Source organism: Chiroxiphia lanceolata, chromosome 22 (genome assembly GCF_009829145.1).
Source record: "Chiroxiphia lanceolata isolate bChiLan1 chromosome 22, bChiLan1.pri, whole genome shotgun sequence".
Classification (NCBI taxonomy): Eukaryota; Metazoa; Chordata; class Aves; order Passeriformes; family Pipridae; genus Chiroxiphia; species Chiroxiphia lanceolata.
The window spans coordinates 4,641,728-4,665,649 of NC_045658.1; the positions used below are offsets into that span (position 1 = coordinate 4,641,728).

Genomic DNA, 23,922 nt, shown 5'->3' on the forward strand with positions numbered 1-23,922 from the left:
GCACAGGGCCATTCATCACTTCCCTAAAAACTCCTTCGATCCAGCCCCGCCTCCCGAAATCCAATCTCCCGGCTGAGAATCTGATTGCAGGGGAGGAAATGTTGTTGTTCTCCTTGGTGTGTGCCAGAGAAACCGCAAAACCCCTGGAATAAAGCACAGGGAGGGGAACAACTGAGGCATTCCGAGGGGTTCCCACTCAGAGTGGGAAGTGAAATATCTTCCCATCAAATTCAAACCCTTCAGCTGGCAGAAAGCTCCAGCCTGCGTGTAGATGTTATCCTTTTTTTTTTTAAACTGTGGGATTTTTGAGTGATGAGGTGATAAAATGCTGCCAAACCCAGTAAATGTTTTGCCTGCCTCCTCTGTGTGTTCATGTGTGAATATTCCTGATGAGCTCCTGGGTAATCCCCTGCTATATCCCATTTCTTTAGTGCATATTGGGGAGCATTGGCAGTGAAGCTTCCAGGGGATGTGGCAATCAGCAAAAACTTCTCTTTGCTTTGGCTGAATGGCAAAAAAGGGTATTTTGGGAGGAGGGCAGAGTGGTCCCTTATGGCAGCAAGTGGGAAAACCTCACTTCCAACCAGCGATTTCTTCTCTCCAGAGTATCTGAACGCTTTGGAAGTGCTGACCTTGGCCTCATCCCTGCCCTGCTAAAAGCCCTGTGCTGTTCCAGGATAGAATTAGAAACAGAGAGAGGGAAGTGGGGTGATGGCATCACCACCTCCTTTAGAGCCTTGGCCTAATTCACAGAAAAGCTGGGACCTCCCAGCTCCGTGTGATGCCAAGGAAACAGTGAAAACATTTCAGTGTTGATCCCTTCCTTTTTGCTGGAATATCATCCCAGTGTGTGCAGATGTAAAGGATGTGCCTTCACACGGAATTTGTACACCCTCAGAATTCCTTCTGCAAAACTGTCCCCTCTTAGCAGAGTTGCAGCCTTTCATTCATCATTTGCTACCTTTGTCCTCTGCTTTTTTTCCAAAATATAATAATTTACTCTCTTTTCTTGGATCTCTCCCTTGGCTGCTCGTTGTTGTTCAGACTTGGGATGGTTTGGTTTGTAGATAACTCTTTGTAAGCACCTTCCATTCCTGATTTCTAGTCCTCCTCCTCCCCCTGATATCATTTGCTATTCAAAACCACCTCCACCACCAAATCCCAGAGTGGATTTTTCAGTCCTCCTTCCTGGTTCCCCGTACAGATGCACTTGTGCCTCCTTCACACTGCTCCTTGGAGGGTTGTATTATTTGAGAGACCCCTGACTTCAGTGGCACAAACCCAGGAAATCAAAGCATTAAGCTGTTATTGCTTGTTGTAAACTGCCCTCATATAAAAGGGAGTGGGTTTTTGTGGCACAGAGGGATGGTTTGTGTGTTCAAGAGTGGGGGCTTTCTCCTCCCACCTAAGGAATGCAAAGAGAATTCCCAGAGAAATGCTTGGGTTGTTGGGATGTTTCCCATCATTTCAAGCAGTCCCTGTTAGCACTTGGTGAGAGGGTGACAGATTATTTCCTTGTACTTATTTTGTCTCCAGGATTCAGGGAGGCTGCTCACAAAAGCTGTGCTGCAGGAGAACAGAGAAGTCTGCAACCCCAATTTTGGAACAGCAGGCGCCAGAAATCAGAGCTGCCTCTCACTCCTTGTCCTTTTGATGTTTTCATGCATTAGACAAGCTCGTTGGCTTTGATTGCAAACGTGTTATTTAAAGAAAAAAACCACCAACCCAACAGGATCAGGTTTCTCCTGTACAGCCCAAGTGTTGTTCTTGAATGGGCTTTGAGGATTCGAGTGCATCTCGTGTGGAAGTGGTGGATCAGTCACAAACTTTTCTGGCACAATGCTGCCACTGGCAGTGGTTTTCTGGTATTGCACGTGGTTCTCATCAAAGGCTTCACCAAGTGCTTTGAGTGGGAGGGTTTTGATGTTGTTTGTGAAGCAGAAATGCTGTAACAACAACCGGGCTGAGGGGAACAGGAGAGACAACAGGAACCTCCCGGGCCAGTAACCTGTGGTTTAACTTGGAAATGTAAATGTTTTAGGAGCAATCCTAGAAGGGTCTAGAGAATTGTAATCCAGAAAAACACGAACTTGCAGTTGCCTCATGCCAAAAGAATGTTATTTTCCCTTCAGGCTTTTGTTTCTTCAAGTGTTTTGGAGCAGCAGGAGGAATTGCTGACCGAGGGCTTCAGAGATAAACTGAAGCAGAGTCTGTAATGACTTGATCTAAAAATTCTCTTTTTAAGTGGTGGTTATGCTTCAGTTTCCTTCTAAGAAGGAACAAATTGGTGGCTGGAGAATCTCAATGAAAAAGGAGCATTTGAGGAAGATAGTTTTGTGTAGATTTTGCTGTGAGGTTCATGAGCAGTCAGAGCCTGTAATTATTGTGATTGAAGTGCAGCATCCTATTCTTTTCTGTAATAAAGAACATCTATGATTATGTCTGAATCCATCTGTCCCTGGGGGGGGGAATTCTATTATCTCTTGGTTTCAACTATTAAAAAAGAGTTGCATTGAATTATGTTACTATTGGTATTCTTTTTTGAGTGTTTGGCCATAAATACTTCATGGTTATAGAAATAGCAGACTAAGTCCATGCTGCATGAGGCCAGAAATTCCAATCCTTTTCTAATCCCTGCCTTTTCTTTCCTTGGGTTAATTAATGTGAGCGAATAGATTAGTGTTTGCTGGTCAGATGCACAGAGAGGTACAACTGCAGGAGGTTCTTGTTGCCTTTGAAAATCCATCTGTCCTCAGCACATTGCCCCAGTTCGGCGTCGGGGAAACGCTTTCCTCCTTTTTGGGTTTTTTCCTCTTTTTTTGGGTTTTATCTCAGGTTTCAGTGTGGAAAACTTAGGAGGTTGTGTCGGGTGTGGTGTGATTTCCCTTTTTAGTAATGCCTTTAGACCTTGTTTTTCAGAGCAAACGGGACCATCTCCTCATGAACGTCAAGTGGTACTATCGCCAGTCGGAGGTCCCAGACTCTGTCTATCAGCACCTGGTCCAGGACAGGCACAACGAGAATGGTAAGTCAGGCTTTCTAGAGCCAGGCCTGCTTTGCCTTGCTCTCAGTTTGAAGTTTTAACAAAGCAAGAACACTTTTGCATCGGGGTGTCAAGCAAGGAGGGGATGAAAACAATCTATCAGCTGGTGGTGTTTCTCCCCTGCCTCGTTTAACTCCTGTACCCACAGCTGTAATCAGATGCAGTTCTGTGATGTATTAAACAGACCCTTAAGAGACAACAGAAAACAAAACCAACACTGGATCCTTTGTAGGCCTTCTGTGCTAATTACTAAGTGAAGACCAAATTATCCAAAGGAATTGTGAATCTCTCCTGATTTTCCATTCCTGCCCCTCACCCACGTGAATATTCCCCGTGATTAATGTTGCAGGGAGGGGTGGAACTGAAACACTCACAGCTCGGTTTCCCCTTCTCTCTTTGCAAAAACAAGCGTGATCTTGGGTTTAACAGAAGCAGAAGAAACTTCAGTGTACATATCCCAGTGCCATTTATCTCTTGCCTCCAGGGAAGACATAACATTTGCTTCTGTTCTTACCAGGGAAGTTCCTTGAGGCAACTGTTCAAAATTCTGAAGCTACTCCAAGGTGAACCGTGATGATAAAAGTTGATGATTGAAATATGGAACACAGCAACTTTTCTGGTGCCTGACAGTACAAAGTTGAGCACGAGTTCTCCTTTTAAAGGACATTCTGTGTGTGCTTTTAGCAAAAGCTCCACAAATCTTAACGTTTCTCTTACTAATTTATTCGAAACATCTGACGATGAGATTACAGGCCCAGTGTCAGACAGGGAGCAGTTTTGATAGCATGGCTGCTTTTTTATGCACTCCTGGGCGAGGGTTTCCGTGCTCCTCAAAGGGGTTATGAAGAAGTCATGGAAAAAGTTGTGTTGTGTTCCAGTTTTTTGTTAACACTCAAAATTTTTGGTGTTTCAACATGAATATCAATATTTACCTCAAAAGCCAGAGGACTAAGCAGTTAGTGCTGTCAAGATTTAGTTGAAGATTTGACATTAAATATGCAAAACAGCCCAAACCTTATCCTGGAAAAGTCAGTAACAATTTAATTTCCTTATGTCCTTCCACCTTAATTCCTTCCCCCTAGGAGTGAGTGACGGTTTCCAGTGGTCAGGGGATAAATGTGTCATCCAGTACCCCTAAAAGCTCTCTCCCTTCAGAAGATTTTTAGGTATGGCAAGGGAGAATTGATGTATAAGAATGGATATGCCATTCTTACACGTTAATTCTCATATCCCATCCTTTACAGGCCACATAAACAGAGCGTTTGTCACCTTAATTAACCCGAGTGTGTTATCTGAGGACCATCCTCACACTTTGACCTGTAAAAAACACCTGCAGACTGGAATAGTGGCTCCAGCTAACGAGTTGGGGGGATGTGTTTGTGCTTTCTGGCAGACTCTGGACGAGAGCTGGTTATCACAGACCCCGTTATCAAGAACAGAGAGCTCTTCATTTCGGATTATGTGGACACTTACCACGCTGCTGCCCTCAGGTGAGACACTGCGGGGCTGAGGTGGGTGAGAAAACCCTCAGTGACATGAGAGGGGCTTTTTCTGCGTTTGTGTGGGGTCATTAACACCCAGCTCAGCTTTCTCCTCCTCTCCCGCAGTAATTAACTGGCGTTATCTGCTCTCATTCAGAAAGGAGCTGTAATTGTACGGTTTTAATCTCGGTTAATCGATGTTGCTCAGAAGATATTGTTTGCCGTCGTTGCCAGCTGAGGTCATCGCTGGTTCCTGCGGCAGCGCTGCCCTTCCCTGCTCCGGGTTTGATTGCCCTGGTAACGGTGGCATCTCCTGCAGCACGGACTGCTGGGGTGTTGCCCTGATTAAATTGTGTTAAAAGGCTTTTTCTCCCGGGCCCTTGTCATTGTCACAGCTCAGAGCTCCATTAAACGCTGCCTGCACACCCAGAGGGAACTGTTCCTGCTCCCTGCCCTTCCCTGGGGGCTGCTGCTCTTGCTCACACCGAGTGGTTGCCTGAGCTGTCCGAGCTGAGGGGGACACACCACCACTGCCAAATGTTTTCGGAGAAAAACAGCCAGGCGTTATTTTTCAGCTGATTTTCAGCCTGCCAAACATGCCTGGATATTGTCAAAATGCAAATTGAATAATCTCCCTGCTAATAATGCTCAGATGGTGTTTCACCAGAGCCATCTGGAGACATTTTTGTGCTCAGAGTCACTTTGCTGAAGCCACTTCACTTCAAGACAAACTTAGCTCCTGTTCTATTGGGGGGGGGAGTCTTTGATTTACGTGTTAGACTTATTTTATAAACTCAGAGCATTCCAATGGTGTAGTACAAGCTCATGGAATTCCACAGTGCCTTTGCAGAGTTACAGGAGGTCGATTTGCAATATTAAATGAGCATTCCCAGAGAGCAGCTAGCAGGAGGTTGGCTGTCCTGATGGAACCAAGCTGGAAATCTGTCTGCTTCAACAGAGAGAAACTCAACTGTGTGTCTGGAATTTTCCCTGGGAGTATTTTACCTTCTCTTCTACATCCTTTCTTTTTTTTTTTTTATTTATTTTATTTCTTTCTTTTTAAAGAAAAGATAGAAATGGAAAACTTAAAAATGGAATTTACACGTATGGCAAACAAACTAGAGAAATAACCTTCTCCCAGTGTACAAGTTGAACATAAGGATAATGGCACGTGGTGTAGGCAGAGTGTGTCGTGATGCATGAAAGGTTAACATGAAATTCTAATTTATTATAATACCAGATTATTCCTCTGCCCTCTGCAAACAAATGGCCACAGGATGAATTGATGACAAACTGGGAAATCAAACCAGTGATTGTAACTACCAATCCTCTGCTCCAACAAGTGGAAAAATTTAACTGGAGCAGAGTTGTAGCTCCCCGTGGAACTGTGTAATAAAAATGATGTGCTTAATTTTACCTGTATGGTGAATCTTTGTGGTGAGTGCAGCACTCCTTGTGTGAAATGCTGTGAACAAGATGTGCTGCTGCCACTGACACAGATAATGCAGCTTAGCTGGCAAATGCTTATTAACTGTCAGCTGAATTATTGAAAGGAAACTCAATCTCTTTCCCCAGAACGCTTTTAAAATGTGAATTTAATGTGAATTATCAAAACAAATCCCCCTTCTCGTTTTCTGTCGTTCTAAATGACTAAACCAAGAAACCAGCAGCAGCCACCGGGGAGAAAATCGGTGTCAGGGAGGAGTTTGGTTGAGTGTTTGGGTGGGATGGGTGTTCCACACCTTGGTGATGTTCCATTAGAGCCTGGCATGGCCTGGGCAGTACCCAGTGCTCTCTGTGCTTTGCCAGCAAGGCCGTGGACTGGGAATTAGGCAGTGCCAGGGGCAGTTCTGCAGGATCCCAGTATCGATTTTGGCTTCAAACAGCAGCAGCTTTATTCCTCCTTCATCCTCCCGGGGGTGTTTCCCTCACCTGCAGCAGGTGAAGTGTTGGAGAGCTCGTGTTCCCAGGCAGTTCTTAGCTGGCTGTTGACTGGGAAAGCCTTTTTAAAGTGCTTTACCCTGAAAAGATTAGGAAGGGGAGCAAGTCCAGCATTTCAGCATCCCCCATGCAGTCGTTTAGGGATGCAGTTGTTCAGGGATGCAGTTGTTCAAGGATGAGGTGTTTTCCCAGCTCTGCTGAGCAGCCTGGGCAAAATAATGATTATTGCAGGCAAAAATAATGATTCATCTCAGCATCCTGGTGGCAAGAGCACTTCTCATTCCATTTGAACCAGGACTGGCAAACCTTTAACAGTGTTAAATAAGCCCCGTAGCAGCTTATTTATAACAGTGAATACTGTTCAGTAAATGCAAGGGAGAGGAGATGCTATCAGTCTGCAAAAGAGCCAAGTCTTGTGCTTTGGTTTATTGCCTTGACTCAGGTTTAGATAAAAAGCCCCAGCTCTGGCTCTCTGGCCCATTTGTCTCTGCCTGCTCCTGATCTGATTTACTCGGAGGCAGCAAAGTGGGATGTGCTGCTGCCTGAGCACGAGCAGCTGTGGAACATTAAGAGCCCAACAAACCCTCTAGGAAATGAGAAACAACTTCTTAGAGTCACTGTGAATGCTCTTCTTAAGGATAATGACTTCATCAGCCAGCTATATTAAAGAAATTATTAGCAATCTGTGGTGGAACAAGCTAATAAATCCTCAGGTTTTTTCCTCCTCTCATTTTTTTTTAATATGTCTTTGTGTGTTATACTCTCTTAGGTACAAAAGGAGAAGGGAGAAACTTCTGTCTGTTTGGAATTTGTATTGTTGGGATTGCAGACTTGGTAAAAACGACACAGCTTTGCTTTTTGTTTGGAGCTTTTATTAAACTGTGGTTTTATTTAGCTTTCTAAATACAAAACTGACTTCCCAGTCTGACTCCAACAGTGTGAATAGTACAATTTTGGAAGATTGAAGTGCAATGAGACTGTAAAAACTTCGAAAATTAGATATTTTCAGGCTTGTATTTCTAGGCATTGTTCATTAGTCTGATTAAATTTGGGCTCCTTGGACTCTGTGCTGGCTAAAGGAGGATTAATGGTTGTTTGGAGAACACCATCTGAGACACTGTAACTGGATTTCCTTCCCTTTCCACCGTGGGAAAGAATGCACATGGTTATTTGTTACAACAGCCTGGTATTTATGATGGTTTTGGACGTTTATGAGAACGAGGATGCCTGTGGCTCATACACAGATTGCAGTGGCACTTAATTAAAATAGCTGTTATTCAAGCTAGAATTCTAATGCCATTTTCCCTCTTTCTTCCAGAGGGAAGTGCAACATCTCCCATTTCTCTGACATCTTTGCTGCTAGAGAGTTCAAAGCCAGAGTGGATTCATTTTTCTACATCCTGGGCTATAATCCAGAGACAAGGTAAGTGAAGTGGCTTTTAAAGGCGACTTTACCACTGACCTGAGCTGGGGTTCAGTCAGAGGTTGGACTTGATGATCTTGGAGGTCTTTTGCAACCTTAATTCTGTGATTCTGTGACAACTGCTCAAGGGGAGAAAGGTTAAAAATCAAGTGTGATGCTGATTAAAGGGAATGCAAGGGAGAAGCTCCATCTTTCTGCTGGAGTGTGTGTTTATATTGGAGAAAATAGGAGTAGAAAACAAAGTTTTGTAGTAAATCCTGATATCCAGGTGCATCTCTGGGTAAATAATGTGCTGCTTCAAAACAGCTTCTTAGAAATGTGGATTTTTTTAAAAAGGTTGCAGACCAGCAGGAGTTCTTTGCTGTCTCATTGGCTGAATGTACACCCCTGAAAATACTCTTTAAAGTACATTTGCATCCCCTAGCAAGCAAAGTTGAAATTTAGACACTTCTAAGAAATCAAATGGGAAGTTTTTAAGTGTGGGAATTCCTGCTCTCATGTGTAAATTGTCATCCAGGGTCAGCAGCAATTCCTACTTGATGCTTTGCTGGCCTAGAGAACAAATCAGAGGTACAGAAAGAACTTCTCTTTGGGAGTCAGTACATATTTGAAGGTGTGTCCAGCTCTTTTATTTCACAGCTCTTTCAGTCTGTCTGGGGTTTGTGCAGCCAGGATTTATCAGCTGTGTTTGGAAAGCAAAGCTGAGACCAGAGTGTACCTTTGTTGTTTTTTGGCTCCAAACCAGGACTTGTATTTTCTTCATTTATGGAATTTCCTAAACCCAGAGAACACCTTACAAACCCCAGCCTTGAGGAGTTGGTTGTGTAGGGGCATATTTTACTGGAGTAAAAGATGAATTATGTGGAACAAGCCCTTTGCCCACTGAAAGGTGCATTGTTCCTTTCAGTGCAGAACATAATTAGCCGTGGACCTTGATTTCCAGAGGTATTGTTTGAAGTGGGGATTAGGTAGGCATATAAACAATAAATATTTGAATTGTTAGGTGGTAGGTTTGCTGTTCTTGATGCAGATATAGATCTTTCTGCTTCAGGGCTGAACCAACCACGACCTGCTGGCAGTTAAGAAGAAATTCCCTGGGTGGGCATATTATTATTATGTAATTGCCTGTTTATGAGGCTGCCTGCACCTTATTCTAAAGTGTCTTAAACTGTCCTTAACCCTGAGAGAGGGACCTGGAGGAGTGTGAGTTTGCACTCAGTGTAAGTCTCCAGGAGGTCTCTTGGTGGTGTGTGGTGCTGAGCTCTGGGAACGGAGTATTTTAAAATAAAACATGTTAAAATGCGTTTGTAACATCGTTTGTGCATGGAGCAGCCCAGCGAGGCAGGGCATTTGTGAGGTTTTCATGGTCCACCTCTCTGATATTCAGCACCATCCTTGCCCCCCTGTATTTGTCACTGCTCTTCAGTCTTGGCATTGAATGTGAATTCTAAGCGATGTGTTTGTATTAGTGTTTAATGGATGATTTCTCTTCTGAAATGCCGTTTATGTGAGCTGTCAGGGTAGTTTTAAACCCCCTTTCTGTGTAGAAGTAGCTGCTAATTCTTCCAGCTATTAGAAAATGACTGAGCCTGAAAAGATCAATACAATGACAAAGCTTAGCACTTAGTGATCAGCTAATTACTCAGCCTGGCCAGCTCTGAAAAGTAGTTTTTTCTTCATTTGGTTGCAGCCAGTTCTTTTTTTTTTTTTTTTTCACTCTAGCTCGTCGAGTCTGTATTTTGTCTTGGGATGGGGGAGGTTGAGAAAAAGGAGCTAAGTCAAGGTCGCTTGATTATTTTTGACCTATGCGTTTGCTACTGTTTTACAATACATGACATGTGGCTTCGAGTTCCCAAGGCCAGATGTATTTTGCTTTTGGAAGGAAAAGTATTGTAAGACACATTTCGGGATGAGCTGTTGGTGGTTTGTCTTTAAAAAAAAAACAACAAACAAACACAAAACAACTTTGTCTTCAGGTCGGTTTGCTTTTCTAAGGTTGTGTTTTGTTTCACACGGGGAGGGTGGAAAATGTTCTTGGTAGCCTGAAGTAACAGCGTGTTGTAGATGAGGTTCTGAATGAGTGTGAGCCCCTCAGGTGCCTCGTTGGAATGTGGGATAGGAAACATCTCTGCCCCAACAATCCTGAGCTGTGGGCTGTGTGTACAGAGGTGGAGCTCTGTTGGAGTGGTTTTGTGTTCAGCATAAACTCATTAACGTACCCAGGTCTCTCAGATCCAGCTCAGCCTGGTGGGAATCTGTTTTCTGTGTTTTCACGTGTTTGCAGAGCAGCTCACAAACATCCCAAAAACATCCACAGCACCGGTGCATGTGGAATATGAGGCCTTTTTGTTGTTGGAGCACACAGAGCTCAAGGAAAGTGTGTTTTGTCCTTTTTTTGCTGTTTGAAAACCTGCTGATTGTAGGTTCAGCTGGAGAAATATCAGCTGTGATCCTGCTGTTGTTGCTGTTGTCTGGAACTGGTAAAACTGCATTTTGGGATAACTTTTCTTTGCAGTGAGTATCAGGCCGGGTTGTTTTTTTTTCCTCCAGATTTCAGCAAAAGACTACCCTGAGTTTCAGTAATTCTCACATCACTAAAAAAAAGTCTGTCGTGGAATAAAACCCTCAGCTAATCTTAAAGCCAGAGACTGAGTGTTAACACTTTGAATAGTGTTAATCAAGCCAGTCAGTAGAGCTGCAACGTGTTCCTGGCTCTCCAGGGTGTGGGATGCATCCACCGAGCTCATCCTGCCAGCTGAGAAAGGAAATTCATTTTACGTGGAGTAGTTGAAAATAATTAATTTCATGTCTCTTCAGAGAAGTGACTGCTCTGAACTGACTAATTCCACCAACATGGAATCCCACCACTGCTTCCAGGCCTTCCTTTTGTGCTCTGACATCCTGTATGGACTTGGAGAAAGCTCTTGGAACTGTGGCTGGGGGATGCAGATGTGCCAGATGCTGCTGGTCTGTGTGATGTGCTGGTGTGTTCAATTCTTTGATCCCGGGAGTAAATTAAGACAATCTAAAGTTTTGTCTGACACTGACATCTGTAAATATCCAGAGATTGAAAACGCTGCTGAATTTTTTACTTGGAACTAGAAATAACCAGGTATTATTTTCTACAAACAGTTTTCATGGCCATGAATCCAAATTCCTCCTTCCCAACACTGTTTTGTGTTGTACAACAAAATAATACCAAACACTGGAGGCTTGGGTGAATTTTGGAATACGTGTTTTGGGAGGTGTTTATCTGTGTTTTTATTGCACAACGTTTGCTTTTCCTTTACTTTTAATCCTTTGAAGTGTTCTTGGTGGGTGGTGACATGAGTTAAATGAGTACTGGGGTGTCTGAGAGGAGTGTCCCCAAGAGTGACATTGAAGGGGACTTTGTTCCTTCTTGTTCTTTATTTTACGTTCTCTGGACAGGGATTTCTGTTTGAAGTCGGAATTAAGAGCCTCTTTTTCCTTTATTATTTTTCCCTCCTTTCAGTGGGAAGCAGAGTGGGTGTTGTACAAGTTTCAGGTCTATTAACAGGTGGCAACAGTGTATATTCTTACAGGAAGCTGTGGAGCTGTGTCAGTCGGATTTTCAGAGCTCCCTCTTGATGTTGCCCCTGTTTAGAAATAGAAAAAAAATCGTAGTTGGATGATCCATTGATATGTGCAACCCAAAGTGGGAGCAGAGGCTGGGGAGAGCTGCAGAGCTGGGGTTTGCCATCATCTTGTCTGCTGAATGTTTAGCAGTCAGAATATTTTGATTGTAAGCACATAACAGTGCCTAGGGCAGCGCTAGAGAAATGATCATTATGGGTTTTAAATGTATCCATCCTTATGGCTCAAATCAGAGTTCTTGTTATGCTCACACTTAGTACAGCACTGACAGTTTCTGCTGTACTTCATTTAGATGAGGCAATTCCTACAGCGTGTTGCAAGCCTGATTTTATTTTTTAAATAAGTTTAACAGTTTTAAACACAACCATGAATCCTCCTGATGGGGGAAGCTGGGGCCTGTGTGCATGGTGGGGCCCATGTGATGTGGAACAGATGGTTTCTGTAGGTCCTACTGAATCACAGCAAAGTTGTTTTGTGTCACTTGTCTGATAGTGCTCAGAAGGAATTATGGAAGGTGCTGGTTACCCTCACTTTGTATCAGCTTGTGTTGAAGTACCTTGCAGTTGATCCTTTTTAAACAAACAGCCAAAAAAAAAACCCTCCCCAAAAACTGTATTTAGAGAAATGGATGAGTAACTTCCTTGGGTTTTTCTGTCTGGCTGATATCAGATTTACTGCTGTCACTGTGACATTATTTCCATGTGTCCATATCTCAATTTATCCCTGAACTGAGGGGAGCATAAAAGCTGAGAGCTTGTTCTCGAGTTCACGTGAATTTGAGGGGTCAGAAGCCTTAATTGGAACAACAGCAGCAAAAAAAAAATCAGAAATATATTTCAGCTGTAATTGAAAACTGGATACATTTGGCCTTAAATTGTAATTACTTAAATCAATCAACTGGTACAGACTGGGCAGCATATTTGGAGTAGTTGTCTTTTTCTGGTCAGATGGTCTCATTCTGAATGTAATATTATAACAGAAGTGAGTTGATAGAGTTATGGTGAGTTTATTTGTTTTTTATAAAGTTTATAAAACTTTATATCGTGTTTCTGGAAGTTTTAAATCCATAACCTCCTATACCTTTAGTATTTAAAAAAAGAAAACCAAACCAACCATAGGAACTTTGGTTGTGTTAGTTTTGAATATTTTACAAGCATGAGCCAGGCTCCTCTATCCTGTGTCTTAGGAAATGGCACTGGATAATTTCAGCAGAGCCACAGTAGCTGGAACATTCCATTTACTGAACATTTAAATTATTATGGCACAGTGATTGAAGGAGCCAAACTGTTGGTGAAGGTTCTCAGGAAGGGGGTGGGAGGCAACACAACAAGAAAGTTGTGTATCCACCTATGTTATAACAAATTTTTCTCACTGGATTGTTGTAAGAGAGGAAATCAGGGATTGTTTTGTGGCCTGATATGTTCTGTTTAATGTGTTTGTCTGTCAAAATTCAAAATCTGAGAAACTTTTTGCCCTTCTTTAGCCTCGTGGTAGCTTCAGGCATCTCAGGTGCCTAAAAACAGAGGTGAGAATCCTAATTAAATCATTGTGTGTGTGCTCCAGGGGAAGGGATGTTACCTTCATGTAAATGGGCACCAAAGAATCTGTTTGAAAATCACATTAATATAAACAGGAAGGCCAAAATTGAAGGGTGAGCCAGGAAGTCAAGCCTGGCTCCTCTTGGGTTCACAACGTGTTCACCCGTGTAAATGACCTAATAATATCCCTTAAACGCTCCCATACATTGCAGGTAGAACATTTTGTGTTCACAATAAATGAACTAATATTCCTTAAATGCTCTCATACATTGCAGAGAAAACATGTGTTCACACGTGGCTGTAAATGAACTAATATCCCATAAATGCTCTCATACACTGCAGGTAAAATAAGTTCATTTAGCTTGTAAATGAACTGATATCCCTTAAATTTTCTCCTACATTGCAGGTAGAACATATTGTGTTCACACGTGCTCATATATGAACTGATATTCCTTAAATGCTCTCATATATTACAGGTAAAATAAGTTCATTTAGCTTGTAAATGAACTGACATCCCTTTAATGCCCTCACACACTGCAGGTAGAACATGTTGTGTTCACACGTGCTCATATGTGAAATAATATCCCTTAAACTTGCTCATACTTTGCAGGTAAAATATGTTCATTTTGTTTGTAAAGGAACTGATATTCCTTAAATTTTCTCATACTTGCAGGTAGAACATGTTGTGTTCACACGTGCTCATATGTGAACTGATATTCCTTAAATGCTCTCATACATTGCAGGTAAAATATGTTCATTTAGCTCGTCAATGAAATTATATCCCTTAAATTTTCTCATGCTTTGCAGGTAAAATAAGTTCATTTAGCTTGTAAATGAACTGACATCCCTTAAATGCCCTCACACACTGCAGGTAGAACATGTTGTGTTCACACGTGCTCATATGTGAAATAATATCCCTTAAATGCTCTCATCCATTGCAGGTAAAATATGTTCATGTAGCTGATAAATGAAATGCTATTCCTTAATTTTCTCATGCTTTGCAGGTAAAATAAGTTCATTTAGCTTGTAAATGGACTGACATCCCTTAAATGCCCTCACACGCAGAACACGGGTATCTTGTGACTCCGTTTTCCAACACATAAACTCCACGTGAAAACGCGGCGCTTCTCCTTTTGCATCCGAGAGTTTTAATGTCGAAAAGCTGATGACGACCTAGTAGTGAAAGGGAAAAAAAAAAACCAAACAAAACAACAACAGCCAAAAAACCCACAAAAACCAGAGGCCTCCAGGAGCGCGTTTCGTTTCGCCCCGGGGAGCGCGGGAGAAGCCGCCGCGGGGGCCGGGGCGGGATCTCCGGCGTTGGCCGTGAGGGATCCCCCAGCCAAGGCCCCACTTCCCTGCACACAAGCTCGGCGTGTGTGTGTGTGTGTGTCTGTATCTGTGTGTGTGCGGTGTGTTCGCGGCTCTGCCGAGCGCTCCGAGCTTTATTTACGGAAACAGCGCGTTGGGATTGATCGCGCCGAGAGCCCGGGCGTGCTGAGGGAGGGTCACAGCACATGCTCAGTGCCGGCAGTCCGAGGGCGAAGTTTCTGCGTTCTGCGTGCGGGCTTAGGTCACAGCACAAGCTCAGTGAAAGCTCGCCGAGGTCTCTCAGCCTGCATGTTGCCTCCATTTTGAGTTGGTAGAGTGGAAAAGGCAGAGTTTTTAGCTGTTAACTGGGGGGTTCGGGGATACATCCGAACCCGCAGGCGCCTGTCATAGTCATGGATGATCCATTCAGCCCCTGCAGGTAGGCTACGTCACTCCGGCCTCCCCGAAACAGTGATGATTTTTGCTGTTGTTTGTGACTTTCTGCAATGTTTATGAAAATCATTCCATTGCTGTTGCATGTTCCTCAGAGCCTTGCGATAAATCTCAGCGGCGTCTCTCGCACGGTGCATGAGGGCACTGCCAGGGGGTCCGAGGGGGGCATGGACTGAAACGCTGGAGCTGTGGGGGCTTGTTTTTTGGTGGTGTTGGGGCTTTTCCCCCCCCCCCCTTCTCCTCGTGGTGCAGTTCGGATTTCGGTGGTGCTGTCTGCGTGCCGGGTCTGGAGGGAGCTGCAGAGGCTCTCCCTGCAGCCGCAGCGCTGCCGGAGCGGGGATTAGGGAATGTTTGGGCCTGTTTTGGCCGCTGTTAGAGGAGGGTCGTGGATCAGCAGCACAATCCATTGGTCGCTCCCAGGATGGGTGGTTCTCCTGGTGATGGAGGGGCAGCGATCCTGCTGACACTCGCTCAGGTATTCGGGAGCAGTGCCCAGCCTGGGTCTCTTTTGCCTGGCAGTCACATGCGGGTGACACTTGTGCATCTGAATTGCAGCAATATTGCCTCGAGCACTGAGAGCTTGTGCTGTGTCAGGGAGCAGAGCCGTGTCAGCAGCACCCACAGTGGTTTTTTCAGGCTGGCAAAACAGCTTTTGAGGCTGGTCTGAATGAAATGTAAGGCTTGGGCTCCGGTCCTAACTGGCTCTGAGGTCCTTGTGGGGCAGCCATCAGTGTCACTGCTAAATATAGATGGGTTTGAGAGGGCTTGGGTGTGTTGGGGGGAGTAAACATGGTTCTGCAGCGTGTTCTCATTCAGGAGTGTCTGAACTGAGATCCTCTGTCGACCCCTTGCCCTGCAGAACTGACCTCACCCCGCAGGGGCTGGTGCTGAGGGGAAATCCTTCAACCAGGGCAGCTTGTCTGGGAGTTACTGGAATGTGGGGATTTAAAAGTGGCAGGAGTGTTTGTGCTGCTCAGGGTGACATCTCTGCAGTTGGAGAGCAGAAGGCTGGTTGGCCTTTAGCCTTGCACACCTTGTCACTCACCTGCACAGTGTGTGTCACTGGGGGGAGAGACTTTTCACATGGGCAGAGGGTGACAGGACAAGGGGGGACAATTTTAAACTAACAGAGCCGAGATTTAGAATAGATATTAGGAAGAAATGTTTCCCTGTGAGGGTGGGCAGGCCCTGGCACAGGTTGTCCAGGGAAGCTGTGGCTTGCCCCATCTCTAGGAGTGTCCAAGGCAAGGTTGGATGGAACTTGGAGCAACCTGGGATAATGGAAGGTGTCCCTGCCCATGGCAGGGGGTGGAACTGGATGAACTTTAAAGTCTCTCCCAACCAGAACCATTCTATGATTCTTGTCAGCAGCTGAGGAATGAATGATGAATAAGCCAGCAGAATTTTGCCCAAGTTAGTACCATGTCCATATCTATATTGTATCCCAAGTTTCATTCCCTTTTCCATTTCCTTTTCTACCTGTAGAGCATAAAAAAATCAAGAACTCCTAATTAATGTGGGTCACTGGTCACTTTGCCATTGGCTGAAGCAAAGCCCTGCTAATGATGACAGAGCCCAATTCCCTTGAACTCAGCCTGGCTGGATCACTTCATAGTTTAAAGAGGTGTCTCCATAGGCCTAAGCTTTGGAAACATTCTTATTCCTAATAAAGGAGCTACTGGAATACAGGCAGGAATACAACAGTGCTCTGCAGGGATACAGGGATATGGCACTTGTGTCCTGAACATTTGTTCTAATGTTGACTTAAAAGCAGAAGAGAATGCATTGAGGTATGGGAAGGGTATGAAGCAGTCTGCTTTCTGCTGGTTTTCAGTGGCAATTTGTGCCTGCATTTAAGAAAGGTTTGAGAATAATGCCAGCTCTAAGCTTAAAATGATCATTTGGTCATGCTTATTTTTAAAAACTGTGAGATTGATTTACCATAGCACAGGTGGAATAAGTACCTCTAGGTTATAACAGCCACAAAATCTGATTGTTGAACAGGACCGTTACATTTGGCAAAACAAATACAGCTGGAATAACATGCCAAATGTGTCATTCTTCACTGATCACTTGCACAAGAACTTGTGGATGTGATGTTGGATGTTTTGGCTCCCAGACCTCCCCTTTGCAGGATGCCTCAGGTGCCTGTGCCGTGGTGTGGAGTCAGATGGTTCCTGCCTCTAGCAAATGTATGGATATTTGTATTCCCTGTGGCAATGCTCCTCTCACAGCAGACCCTCAGTGCTTTTGAGATCTCAATTCTCCCTTTCCACGTGTTTCAGCACAAATGTCTGTCACCTGTGTTACCACCTGTGGGGTTGGAGTTTGTAACCAAAGCAGCTCCTGAGGTCTGTGTGTAGGAGTACAGGACCTCTTTAAAAAAAAAAAAAAGGCAACAGCACAGATAAAAAACCAACCTCCTTCTCCCCCCACCTTAAAGAAAACCTCTAAAACCCACAACCCTCCCCAGAAAAGCCAAACCAGGAAAACCCTGGGTGTGAGGAGGACTAAGGCTGTGTGATGTGAGGAGTCTTGGTACTGGCAAGATCTTTAGTGCCCTGAAAAGCCTCTTCCTCCCTGGTCAGCCTGGGCTGTGCTCCAGGTGGTGAATTTTAGGGGAATTTTAGGCTGGCTGGATGCCCAGAGGATTCTCCCCACTTCAGAGGTTACTGGTGGGTGTTCTGGTGACTTACAGTGCCATTCCAAAGAGCTGTTGGAAGTCACAAATATATCCTGGGAAGTGCTTGTATATTGTCCTTTGGGTGAAGAAGTGATGGCCCAGTATTTGATGGTTTCTTCCCTTCGTTCTGCCTTCATTTTAGCTTTTTTCAAGGCATAAATCACTCAGATCACCTTTCCCCCTGCCTTCCAACTCTTCAGGCTGCAGTTTGTTTTAATCAGAGGTTTGCATTTCCAGGTGTGTGGCAGAACCAGGGACATCTTCAAGTTTCCTTTATGCTTCACATCCTTTGTGCTTCTCACCTTGTTCTTTCTCCCTGTGCCTGCTGTTCAAGGAGCTGGAGGTTTGTGTTGTTCAAGGAAGAGCCCAAATGGGGGATCATTGCCTGGGACCTGAGGAAGCTTTATGGAAAAATTACCTGCTCAAGTTGCTGCCCCATTCCACTGTCCTGCCCAGAAACTGAGACTATGATAAAAAAACCCCATTTATTCTGTTTTAATGGTGAATGTTTGCTCTGGAAGTGCAAAGGTACTGCCTGGCTATTTTAGAAACTGTGCAGGTTAAAGACTTAAAGCAACATCATTCCATGGTGAATTCATTTACACATTTACTTATCAGTGTAAGTGTTGCTTTTGAATAAGTAACGTTCTGGTTCTTTTAAAATCCCATGTAACCAGATAAAAACCTTTGCACTGTGCAACTTTGCATCACAACCATGCAAGTTTCCACTGTATGATTATTTTGTTTTTTGAACTTATGATCAAAATACTGGTGTGTTCCTTATTGAAAGGTGAACAAATATTGGAAAACAAGTCTTAGAGAGGTGATCAGTGAAATCTGCCAGCAAATATCACCCACCCAGGTGATTCCAATGTGCAGAGAACACTTGTCTCAGCTGAATTATGGTCACTTCCATCCTACCTTCTGAGTGGGGCACAGTGCTGAGGACTCTCTAAAGGCTTTTTTTTTTCCCCCTCCTATTTAAACATGAAAAATAACAGTTATCTTGAAAAGAGCTTTTCCTGTCTGACTCAAACTTGGGCAACTACTTCCTTGTGCAAACAGCAGCACGGGGCAGGACAGCCCCCAGCTTCCTGCAGGTTGTGGCTCTGCAGTCAGGGAGCAGGTCTGAGCCTGCACCCAACATCCAAGTGTTGGGACATGTTTAGTCATTCCTGCTTGACATTGAGCAATCACTGCAAACATTCCCTTATAAGTTCATTTGCCTGAAATACAGGGTGGATATTTCACTCAGAGCATAAAAGTGCTCCTGCCTTTTTATTTTTTATTTTTTTTTAATTATAACCCGCTGTTACAACAGGTTTTAAATGAAACTTCAGCTTACGAGGGGCTGACCAGGATATTTTTTGAGGGTTAAGACACTGTTTCTATGAAATGGATTTGAAAATCTTGCTTAAAAAAAAAAAAAGGTTTAAGGGCCAAGTGCAAGCTGGACAGGTGAAAATCAGGGAGCTTGTTATTCTTAGATATTTAACCCAGGTATTTGTGGTAGTTGTGGGGTTTTCTTGGTTAAAGGTCGAGTGCCCTGAGCCTGCCTGTCCCTTTTGTAGTGTATGAACATGACGTGCATAAGATAATCTTAGGTCAAAATTGGGGCTCCAGTTGGCTCAGTCTCCTGTCCCCCAACAGTGACCACAAGCAGATGCTCTTCCCTGCAGTGCCAGTCACTTTCAGCTCCTGATAAACTATTTTTTAATCAGCTGAAGTTGGAGTGGAGTAATTTTTGTTCTCGCCCGCTTTTGTCCCTCTGGAGGTGGAACAAAATGATCCTTGCCAGATGTTTTTAGAACTGCCTCTGAAGAGCAGGGTTTCTTCATCTTGGGTATTGGATTATATGAATTAAAGGATTTAAAAAAAAAACCCACAACCTTTCCTTGAGATTTTTGTTTTCCTAACTACCTGAGATTTGTATTAATTTTACAGAAATCACAGATATCTAGGAATTGCCTCACGCTCTCAATTGATGTAACTGATTATCTGGCCACTAATAATTTGGTTACATCTCTGTTAAGTGTATAATTGCAGTATATAATCTATTATGTCTATAATGCATGTATCTGACATGGTTTTATTTAGTGAAACCATTGAGTTTCATACCAGGCTTCGTAAATAACCCCAAGTCTCATCAGATTCATTGTCCAGTGCTAGAGCTTGTTATTGCTTATTAAACCCAAGCAAACAGCCCCACCCCCTGCACATTCTGCCTTTGAGCTGTGTCTTTTCTCTTTTAATCTTTGGTCATATAAAATTAATGACCTCTTCCAGCTGGGTTTGCACACTTCCTTAGCTAACAACGTGTCCTCCCTTGGGGATGGCTCCGTGCACCGGAATCGCCGTCCCGGTGGTCCTGGGCTCAATTCCAAGAGCCCTGACCCTCCTGCAGCTGGATTCTGGGGTGGGGAGAGCTGCTCCAGGCTGATAAAGCTTCCAGTTTAATGGTTGAAACTTCTTTTGTGCTGGGAAGTTGGTGTTGGTGACCTGCCCACGTTCCACCAGCGAAGTCGGTTTTCAAAACTTTTATTTCTGGAGAGCTCCAAAGAGATTCAGAAACACTGTCTGAGGGGAGGTTTGTGGCTGAGCCGTTTGGCCAGTTCAAAATCCTTCTTCTGTGGAAGCATCCCTCTAATTTAATTAGGGATCACCTCATTACACAGACTCAGGAGTGATTATGCCCGGAGTGGTTTAGTGGGTAGCACAGAACTCTGGCCCGTGTGTGCTGTTTGGGTTGTGGGGTTTTGTTTTGGTGTTTTGTTGTGGGTTGGTTGTTTGGTTTTTTTTAAACTTAATGGTATCACTGAGTTCTTTTTCTGGGGTTTGAGCTGTTGCTGGCTGGTGGCAGATGTTTGAGAGCCAGTGGTGGAGAGCACTGAGAGCGTGGTGGCCACAGCAGAAGGACATTGAACCGTGTCTGCTGCTGGGTGTAATGAAGGGAAGAAGGACAGAGTGGGTTCAGTGTGATGCTGCAGCAGTGCCACCTCCCTCAGCCCCTTCTCAGGCATGCAAGTCACTTCAGAACCGTGCAATTACTGCCTAGCATGTCTCCTGCTGAACCCTGGCAGCAAAAAGGGAATCATGAAAGCAGCAGTGGCACCATTCCGGAGGTTCCACCTCGTACACACGATCCCTGACCCTGAAGGTCCCCCTCGTGTGTGGTTCCTCTCAGAACCTGCCAAAGGTCTTCACTGCTCCTGCTGGGGAAGGACTGACTCGGATTCACATCAAGGGCAGGGCAGAGCTGTGCAGAACAGTCTGGGCAGAAATCTCCAAGTGCCTTTGGCCCTCACCTCCAAACTCAGAGAGTTTTGCTGGGAATTCCCAGCCTTGAACCCCGCCTGGCTCTGGCCACACTGTAACAGTGGTTGGTGCTGCAAGTCCTGAACCCAAGTTATCCCCAAAGCTGTCCTGCTGTGCTTCCTGGCAGCTCCATCTGGGAATTCCAGTCCTTTCTGGCATTGCAGTGCCACGTTTTCATGGACAGAGCTGCCAGTGGTGCCACCCTTGGTTTAAATGGGGCGAGCCTGGTGTGGGCAGGAAGGCAGGGGATAAACAGAGAGGGTTAAGCTTATTTCTGGAGTGGAAATTGTGCAGGAACTGTTGTGCCCAACCTTTCTTCCTCTTTCTTCTTCCTAAAGCTGGTAAATGAAAGCTCTGCACCAGCCTGTGCTGCCTCCAGTCCCTTCCCATCCTCACCTCTGAACTGTTTTCTGTCAGCGCTGCTGCCTTTGGCCTTGAACCTCCAACCTCCCCTGTTGCTTCAGAATGGGAAGGACAAAGCTTTATTGAACTGAACATCCTCTCTCTTCTCTGGGAGCTGTTGGGAACAAGCCTCTCCCGGATCAGAGCCTGCTGCTTTTGCCCTGCTCTGCCACAGCAGCTCCTGCCTTTTTGATATTCCAGCACAGGCTTCCATCTCCTCTCTGACCAGCCCCTGTTTACTTTGCAGAACACAACGTTGTCATGGCAACAGGTTACTTTTCAAAGGGAACATCTTGTCATTATATTTAATCCACTGCAGCTGAAGAGGACTGAAATATTAAGTTGTTGTTGCTATGGATACTGCTTTGTTACAGCAGTTTCTTTTGTGTCACATTTCATATACAGCGTTGGCTCCTTTTTTTCCCCCTTTCCCATGGAATAAACACAGGATGCCATTCCATTCTCATTGTAATTGCTCTCACCAATATAATTTAGCTTAAAACCTACAGTGCCTTTTGGTTTCCGTAACGAGAATTTTCTTTTCTGTCTGAAACCCATTCCTGGGGACGTGGAAACAGTGAAAATTATGGAACAGCTCGTGTGCCCTTGCAGAGCCCTCGGCTTTGTGCCCTTTTACAATCCAAGGGGGATGGAGAGCAGCCTGCACAGCAGCTTCACTCAGCCCTGTCCCCACCTTTGGGGCAGGGGAGGGTGTGAACATAATCAGAAAACGGTGATGGAAGGACACACAGAACTGTTTCTCTCCACATTTCACGTGGGAAATGGTTGGATAACCCCACTGAGTTTCCATGGGAATAGATGGGAGCAGAAGTCCCATCCAAAACTTTGCTTTTAACTTTGCAGTTCCTTACAGGATCCTCCAGCCCTGGTTATTAAATGCTGTATTTATCATATTCACTGGAAGAAATTGGGAGTTGGGGGGATGTTTGGAGCGCTGGGGTTTTTCATATTTAAACTGAAAACAGCCCAATTTTTTGTGCAGGTACAAAACCTGCTGGTGCAGCCCTTGGCTGGGGTGCAGAACTGGAGCTGGCAGCCACTGCTCAGGCATGTTTTTAGGTTTGACTTGCACTGACTAGCAGAGATGTGCACGGCTTTAAAATGAGTCCTGGGAATAAAGGAAGAGCCATCAGCATTTTCCCTCGTCAGGTTCCCCTTTCTTCCTCCCAGGGAAAAATTCTGACACCTCGTAGCTGGAAAAAAAACGTACCCTGGTATTTAATGTGTAACTTTGTAAATATAAAATTGATTTCCTAGTTCAGTCATTCCTTTGCATAACCTGAAAACAAGAGAACAGTGTCAGATCGTGTCTCACAAAAATATGCATTTGGGGGGGGAAAACATTTTGACATGTTCTCGTTGTTGTCAGGAGGCTCTTGGCATTATATTTTGGAGTGGATTTGCTTCCTAGGAGGGGTAACATTGCCAAAATATCAGGGCACAGGATGGAGTGTTACAAACCCAGTGTTTATTCCTGTCTGACAGGTTCCCCTGGGTAAGGCCCGTTCAGATCCACACTTGGGCACTGATGATTTACAGTTCAGAATGGTCAGTGAGGGGAAGCTGAACTTCATACATCTGTTTAAACAACATTTTTGAAATGCTGAGGTGAAAGTGTTCATTAAGACATGATATTATCACATAAAAAACACCCTCCAGTGTGACCTTTCTGGCATCAAATGGGATTTAATGCTTTGGGCTGCCCAGTGGTGGTTTTGCTGAGGGGTAATACTTGCCATGTCGTCTGCATTGGTTTGGGTTTGGGGTTGAAACAGGTAAAGGATCATAGGATTTGTCCAAGTCAGGTGCTTGTTGGGAGGTGACTCTGCATGGCAGGGTTTGGAGCTGGCCATGGGCAGGGACACCTCCTGCTTGCTCAGTGTACACCTGACTAGATCCCCCCTTGTTTTCTTAATAACATTTATTTTTGCTTCTCTTCCATTTGCATTGGAAATGCAATGAAAAAAAATGACAGAACGTGACCCTGAATTTTATTACTTGCAATTCTTTCTCTCATTGCTGGTTTCTTTTTTATATCTTAGGAGGCTTAACAGTACCCAAGGTGAAATCAGAGTTGGACCCAGCCATCAGGTAAGGGGTTTTGTTTGTGCCCCAACATCTGGACATGCTTTTGCCTCTTGATCTGTTCAGATGATGCTTATTTAAAATTACATCTGTTCAAATCCAGCGAGTTTTTTTAGAATCATCTTTAGATGACTCACTTTAGTGAGTCCTTTAGAATTCCTGAGCCCAGGGTTTTCTGACAGATGTTGATATATTAATGATTTTTACTAGCAGAAGTGCTGTTGGGTTAATTCTTGAATAAGATTGAAGCACTGTGAGTATCTACTGGAAATTAAAAAGTGCCTTAAGTCCTTTGGATTGTTAAAATAGGAATTGAGAAAGGTGAGTGTGTTCCAACACTGGGAAGCAGAATAAGGTTAAGACTGTAGTTGTGCCTGATATTTTAGTGCTAATTTGAGGGAAATCCTTCATAAGGAATGAAAATAATCTGTTCCTAAAGAGCATTAACATACAACTTACTGTGTTTCATGGAGCCAGATCTGTCACTGGGAACTGAATCCTCTCCTTTACTTGTAGAATTGACTTTGCACTGTCCAAGTACTGGATTTTCACATCCAAGTGATGAATATTCATTCAGACCCTTTTAAAAAAATGTTGTTTAATAGCAAGTG

At 44.2% G+C, this 23,922-nt stretch overlaps 1 protein-coding gene across 8 annotated transcripts in view; it reads left to right on the forward strand.

Annotated features, from left to right (window-relative positions):
- Nucleotides 1-23,922, forward strand: part of RERE (arginine-glutamic acid dipeptide repeats) — a 206,126-nt gene that overhangs the window by 103,505 nt on the left and 78,699 nt on the right. For 6 of the 8 annotated variants that reach the window (XM_032709297.1, XM_032709302.1, XM_032709296.1 and 3 more), the window contains exons 4-7: nt 2,920-3,025; nt 4,437-4,533; nt 7,784-7,888; nt 23,269-23,317. In XM_032709297.1, coding sequence (XP_032565188.1) covers nt 2,920-3,025; nt 4,437-4,533; nt 7,784-7,888; nt 23,269-23,317 — 357 coding nt within the window. Of the gene's footprint in view, nt 1-2,919; nt 3,026-4,436; nt 4,534-7,783; nt 7,889-14,585; nt 14,792-23,268; nt 23,318-23,922 lie in introns of those variants that run through there. The other 2 variants (XM_032709304.1, XM_032709303.1) reach the window with 2 other exon arrangements.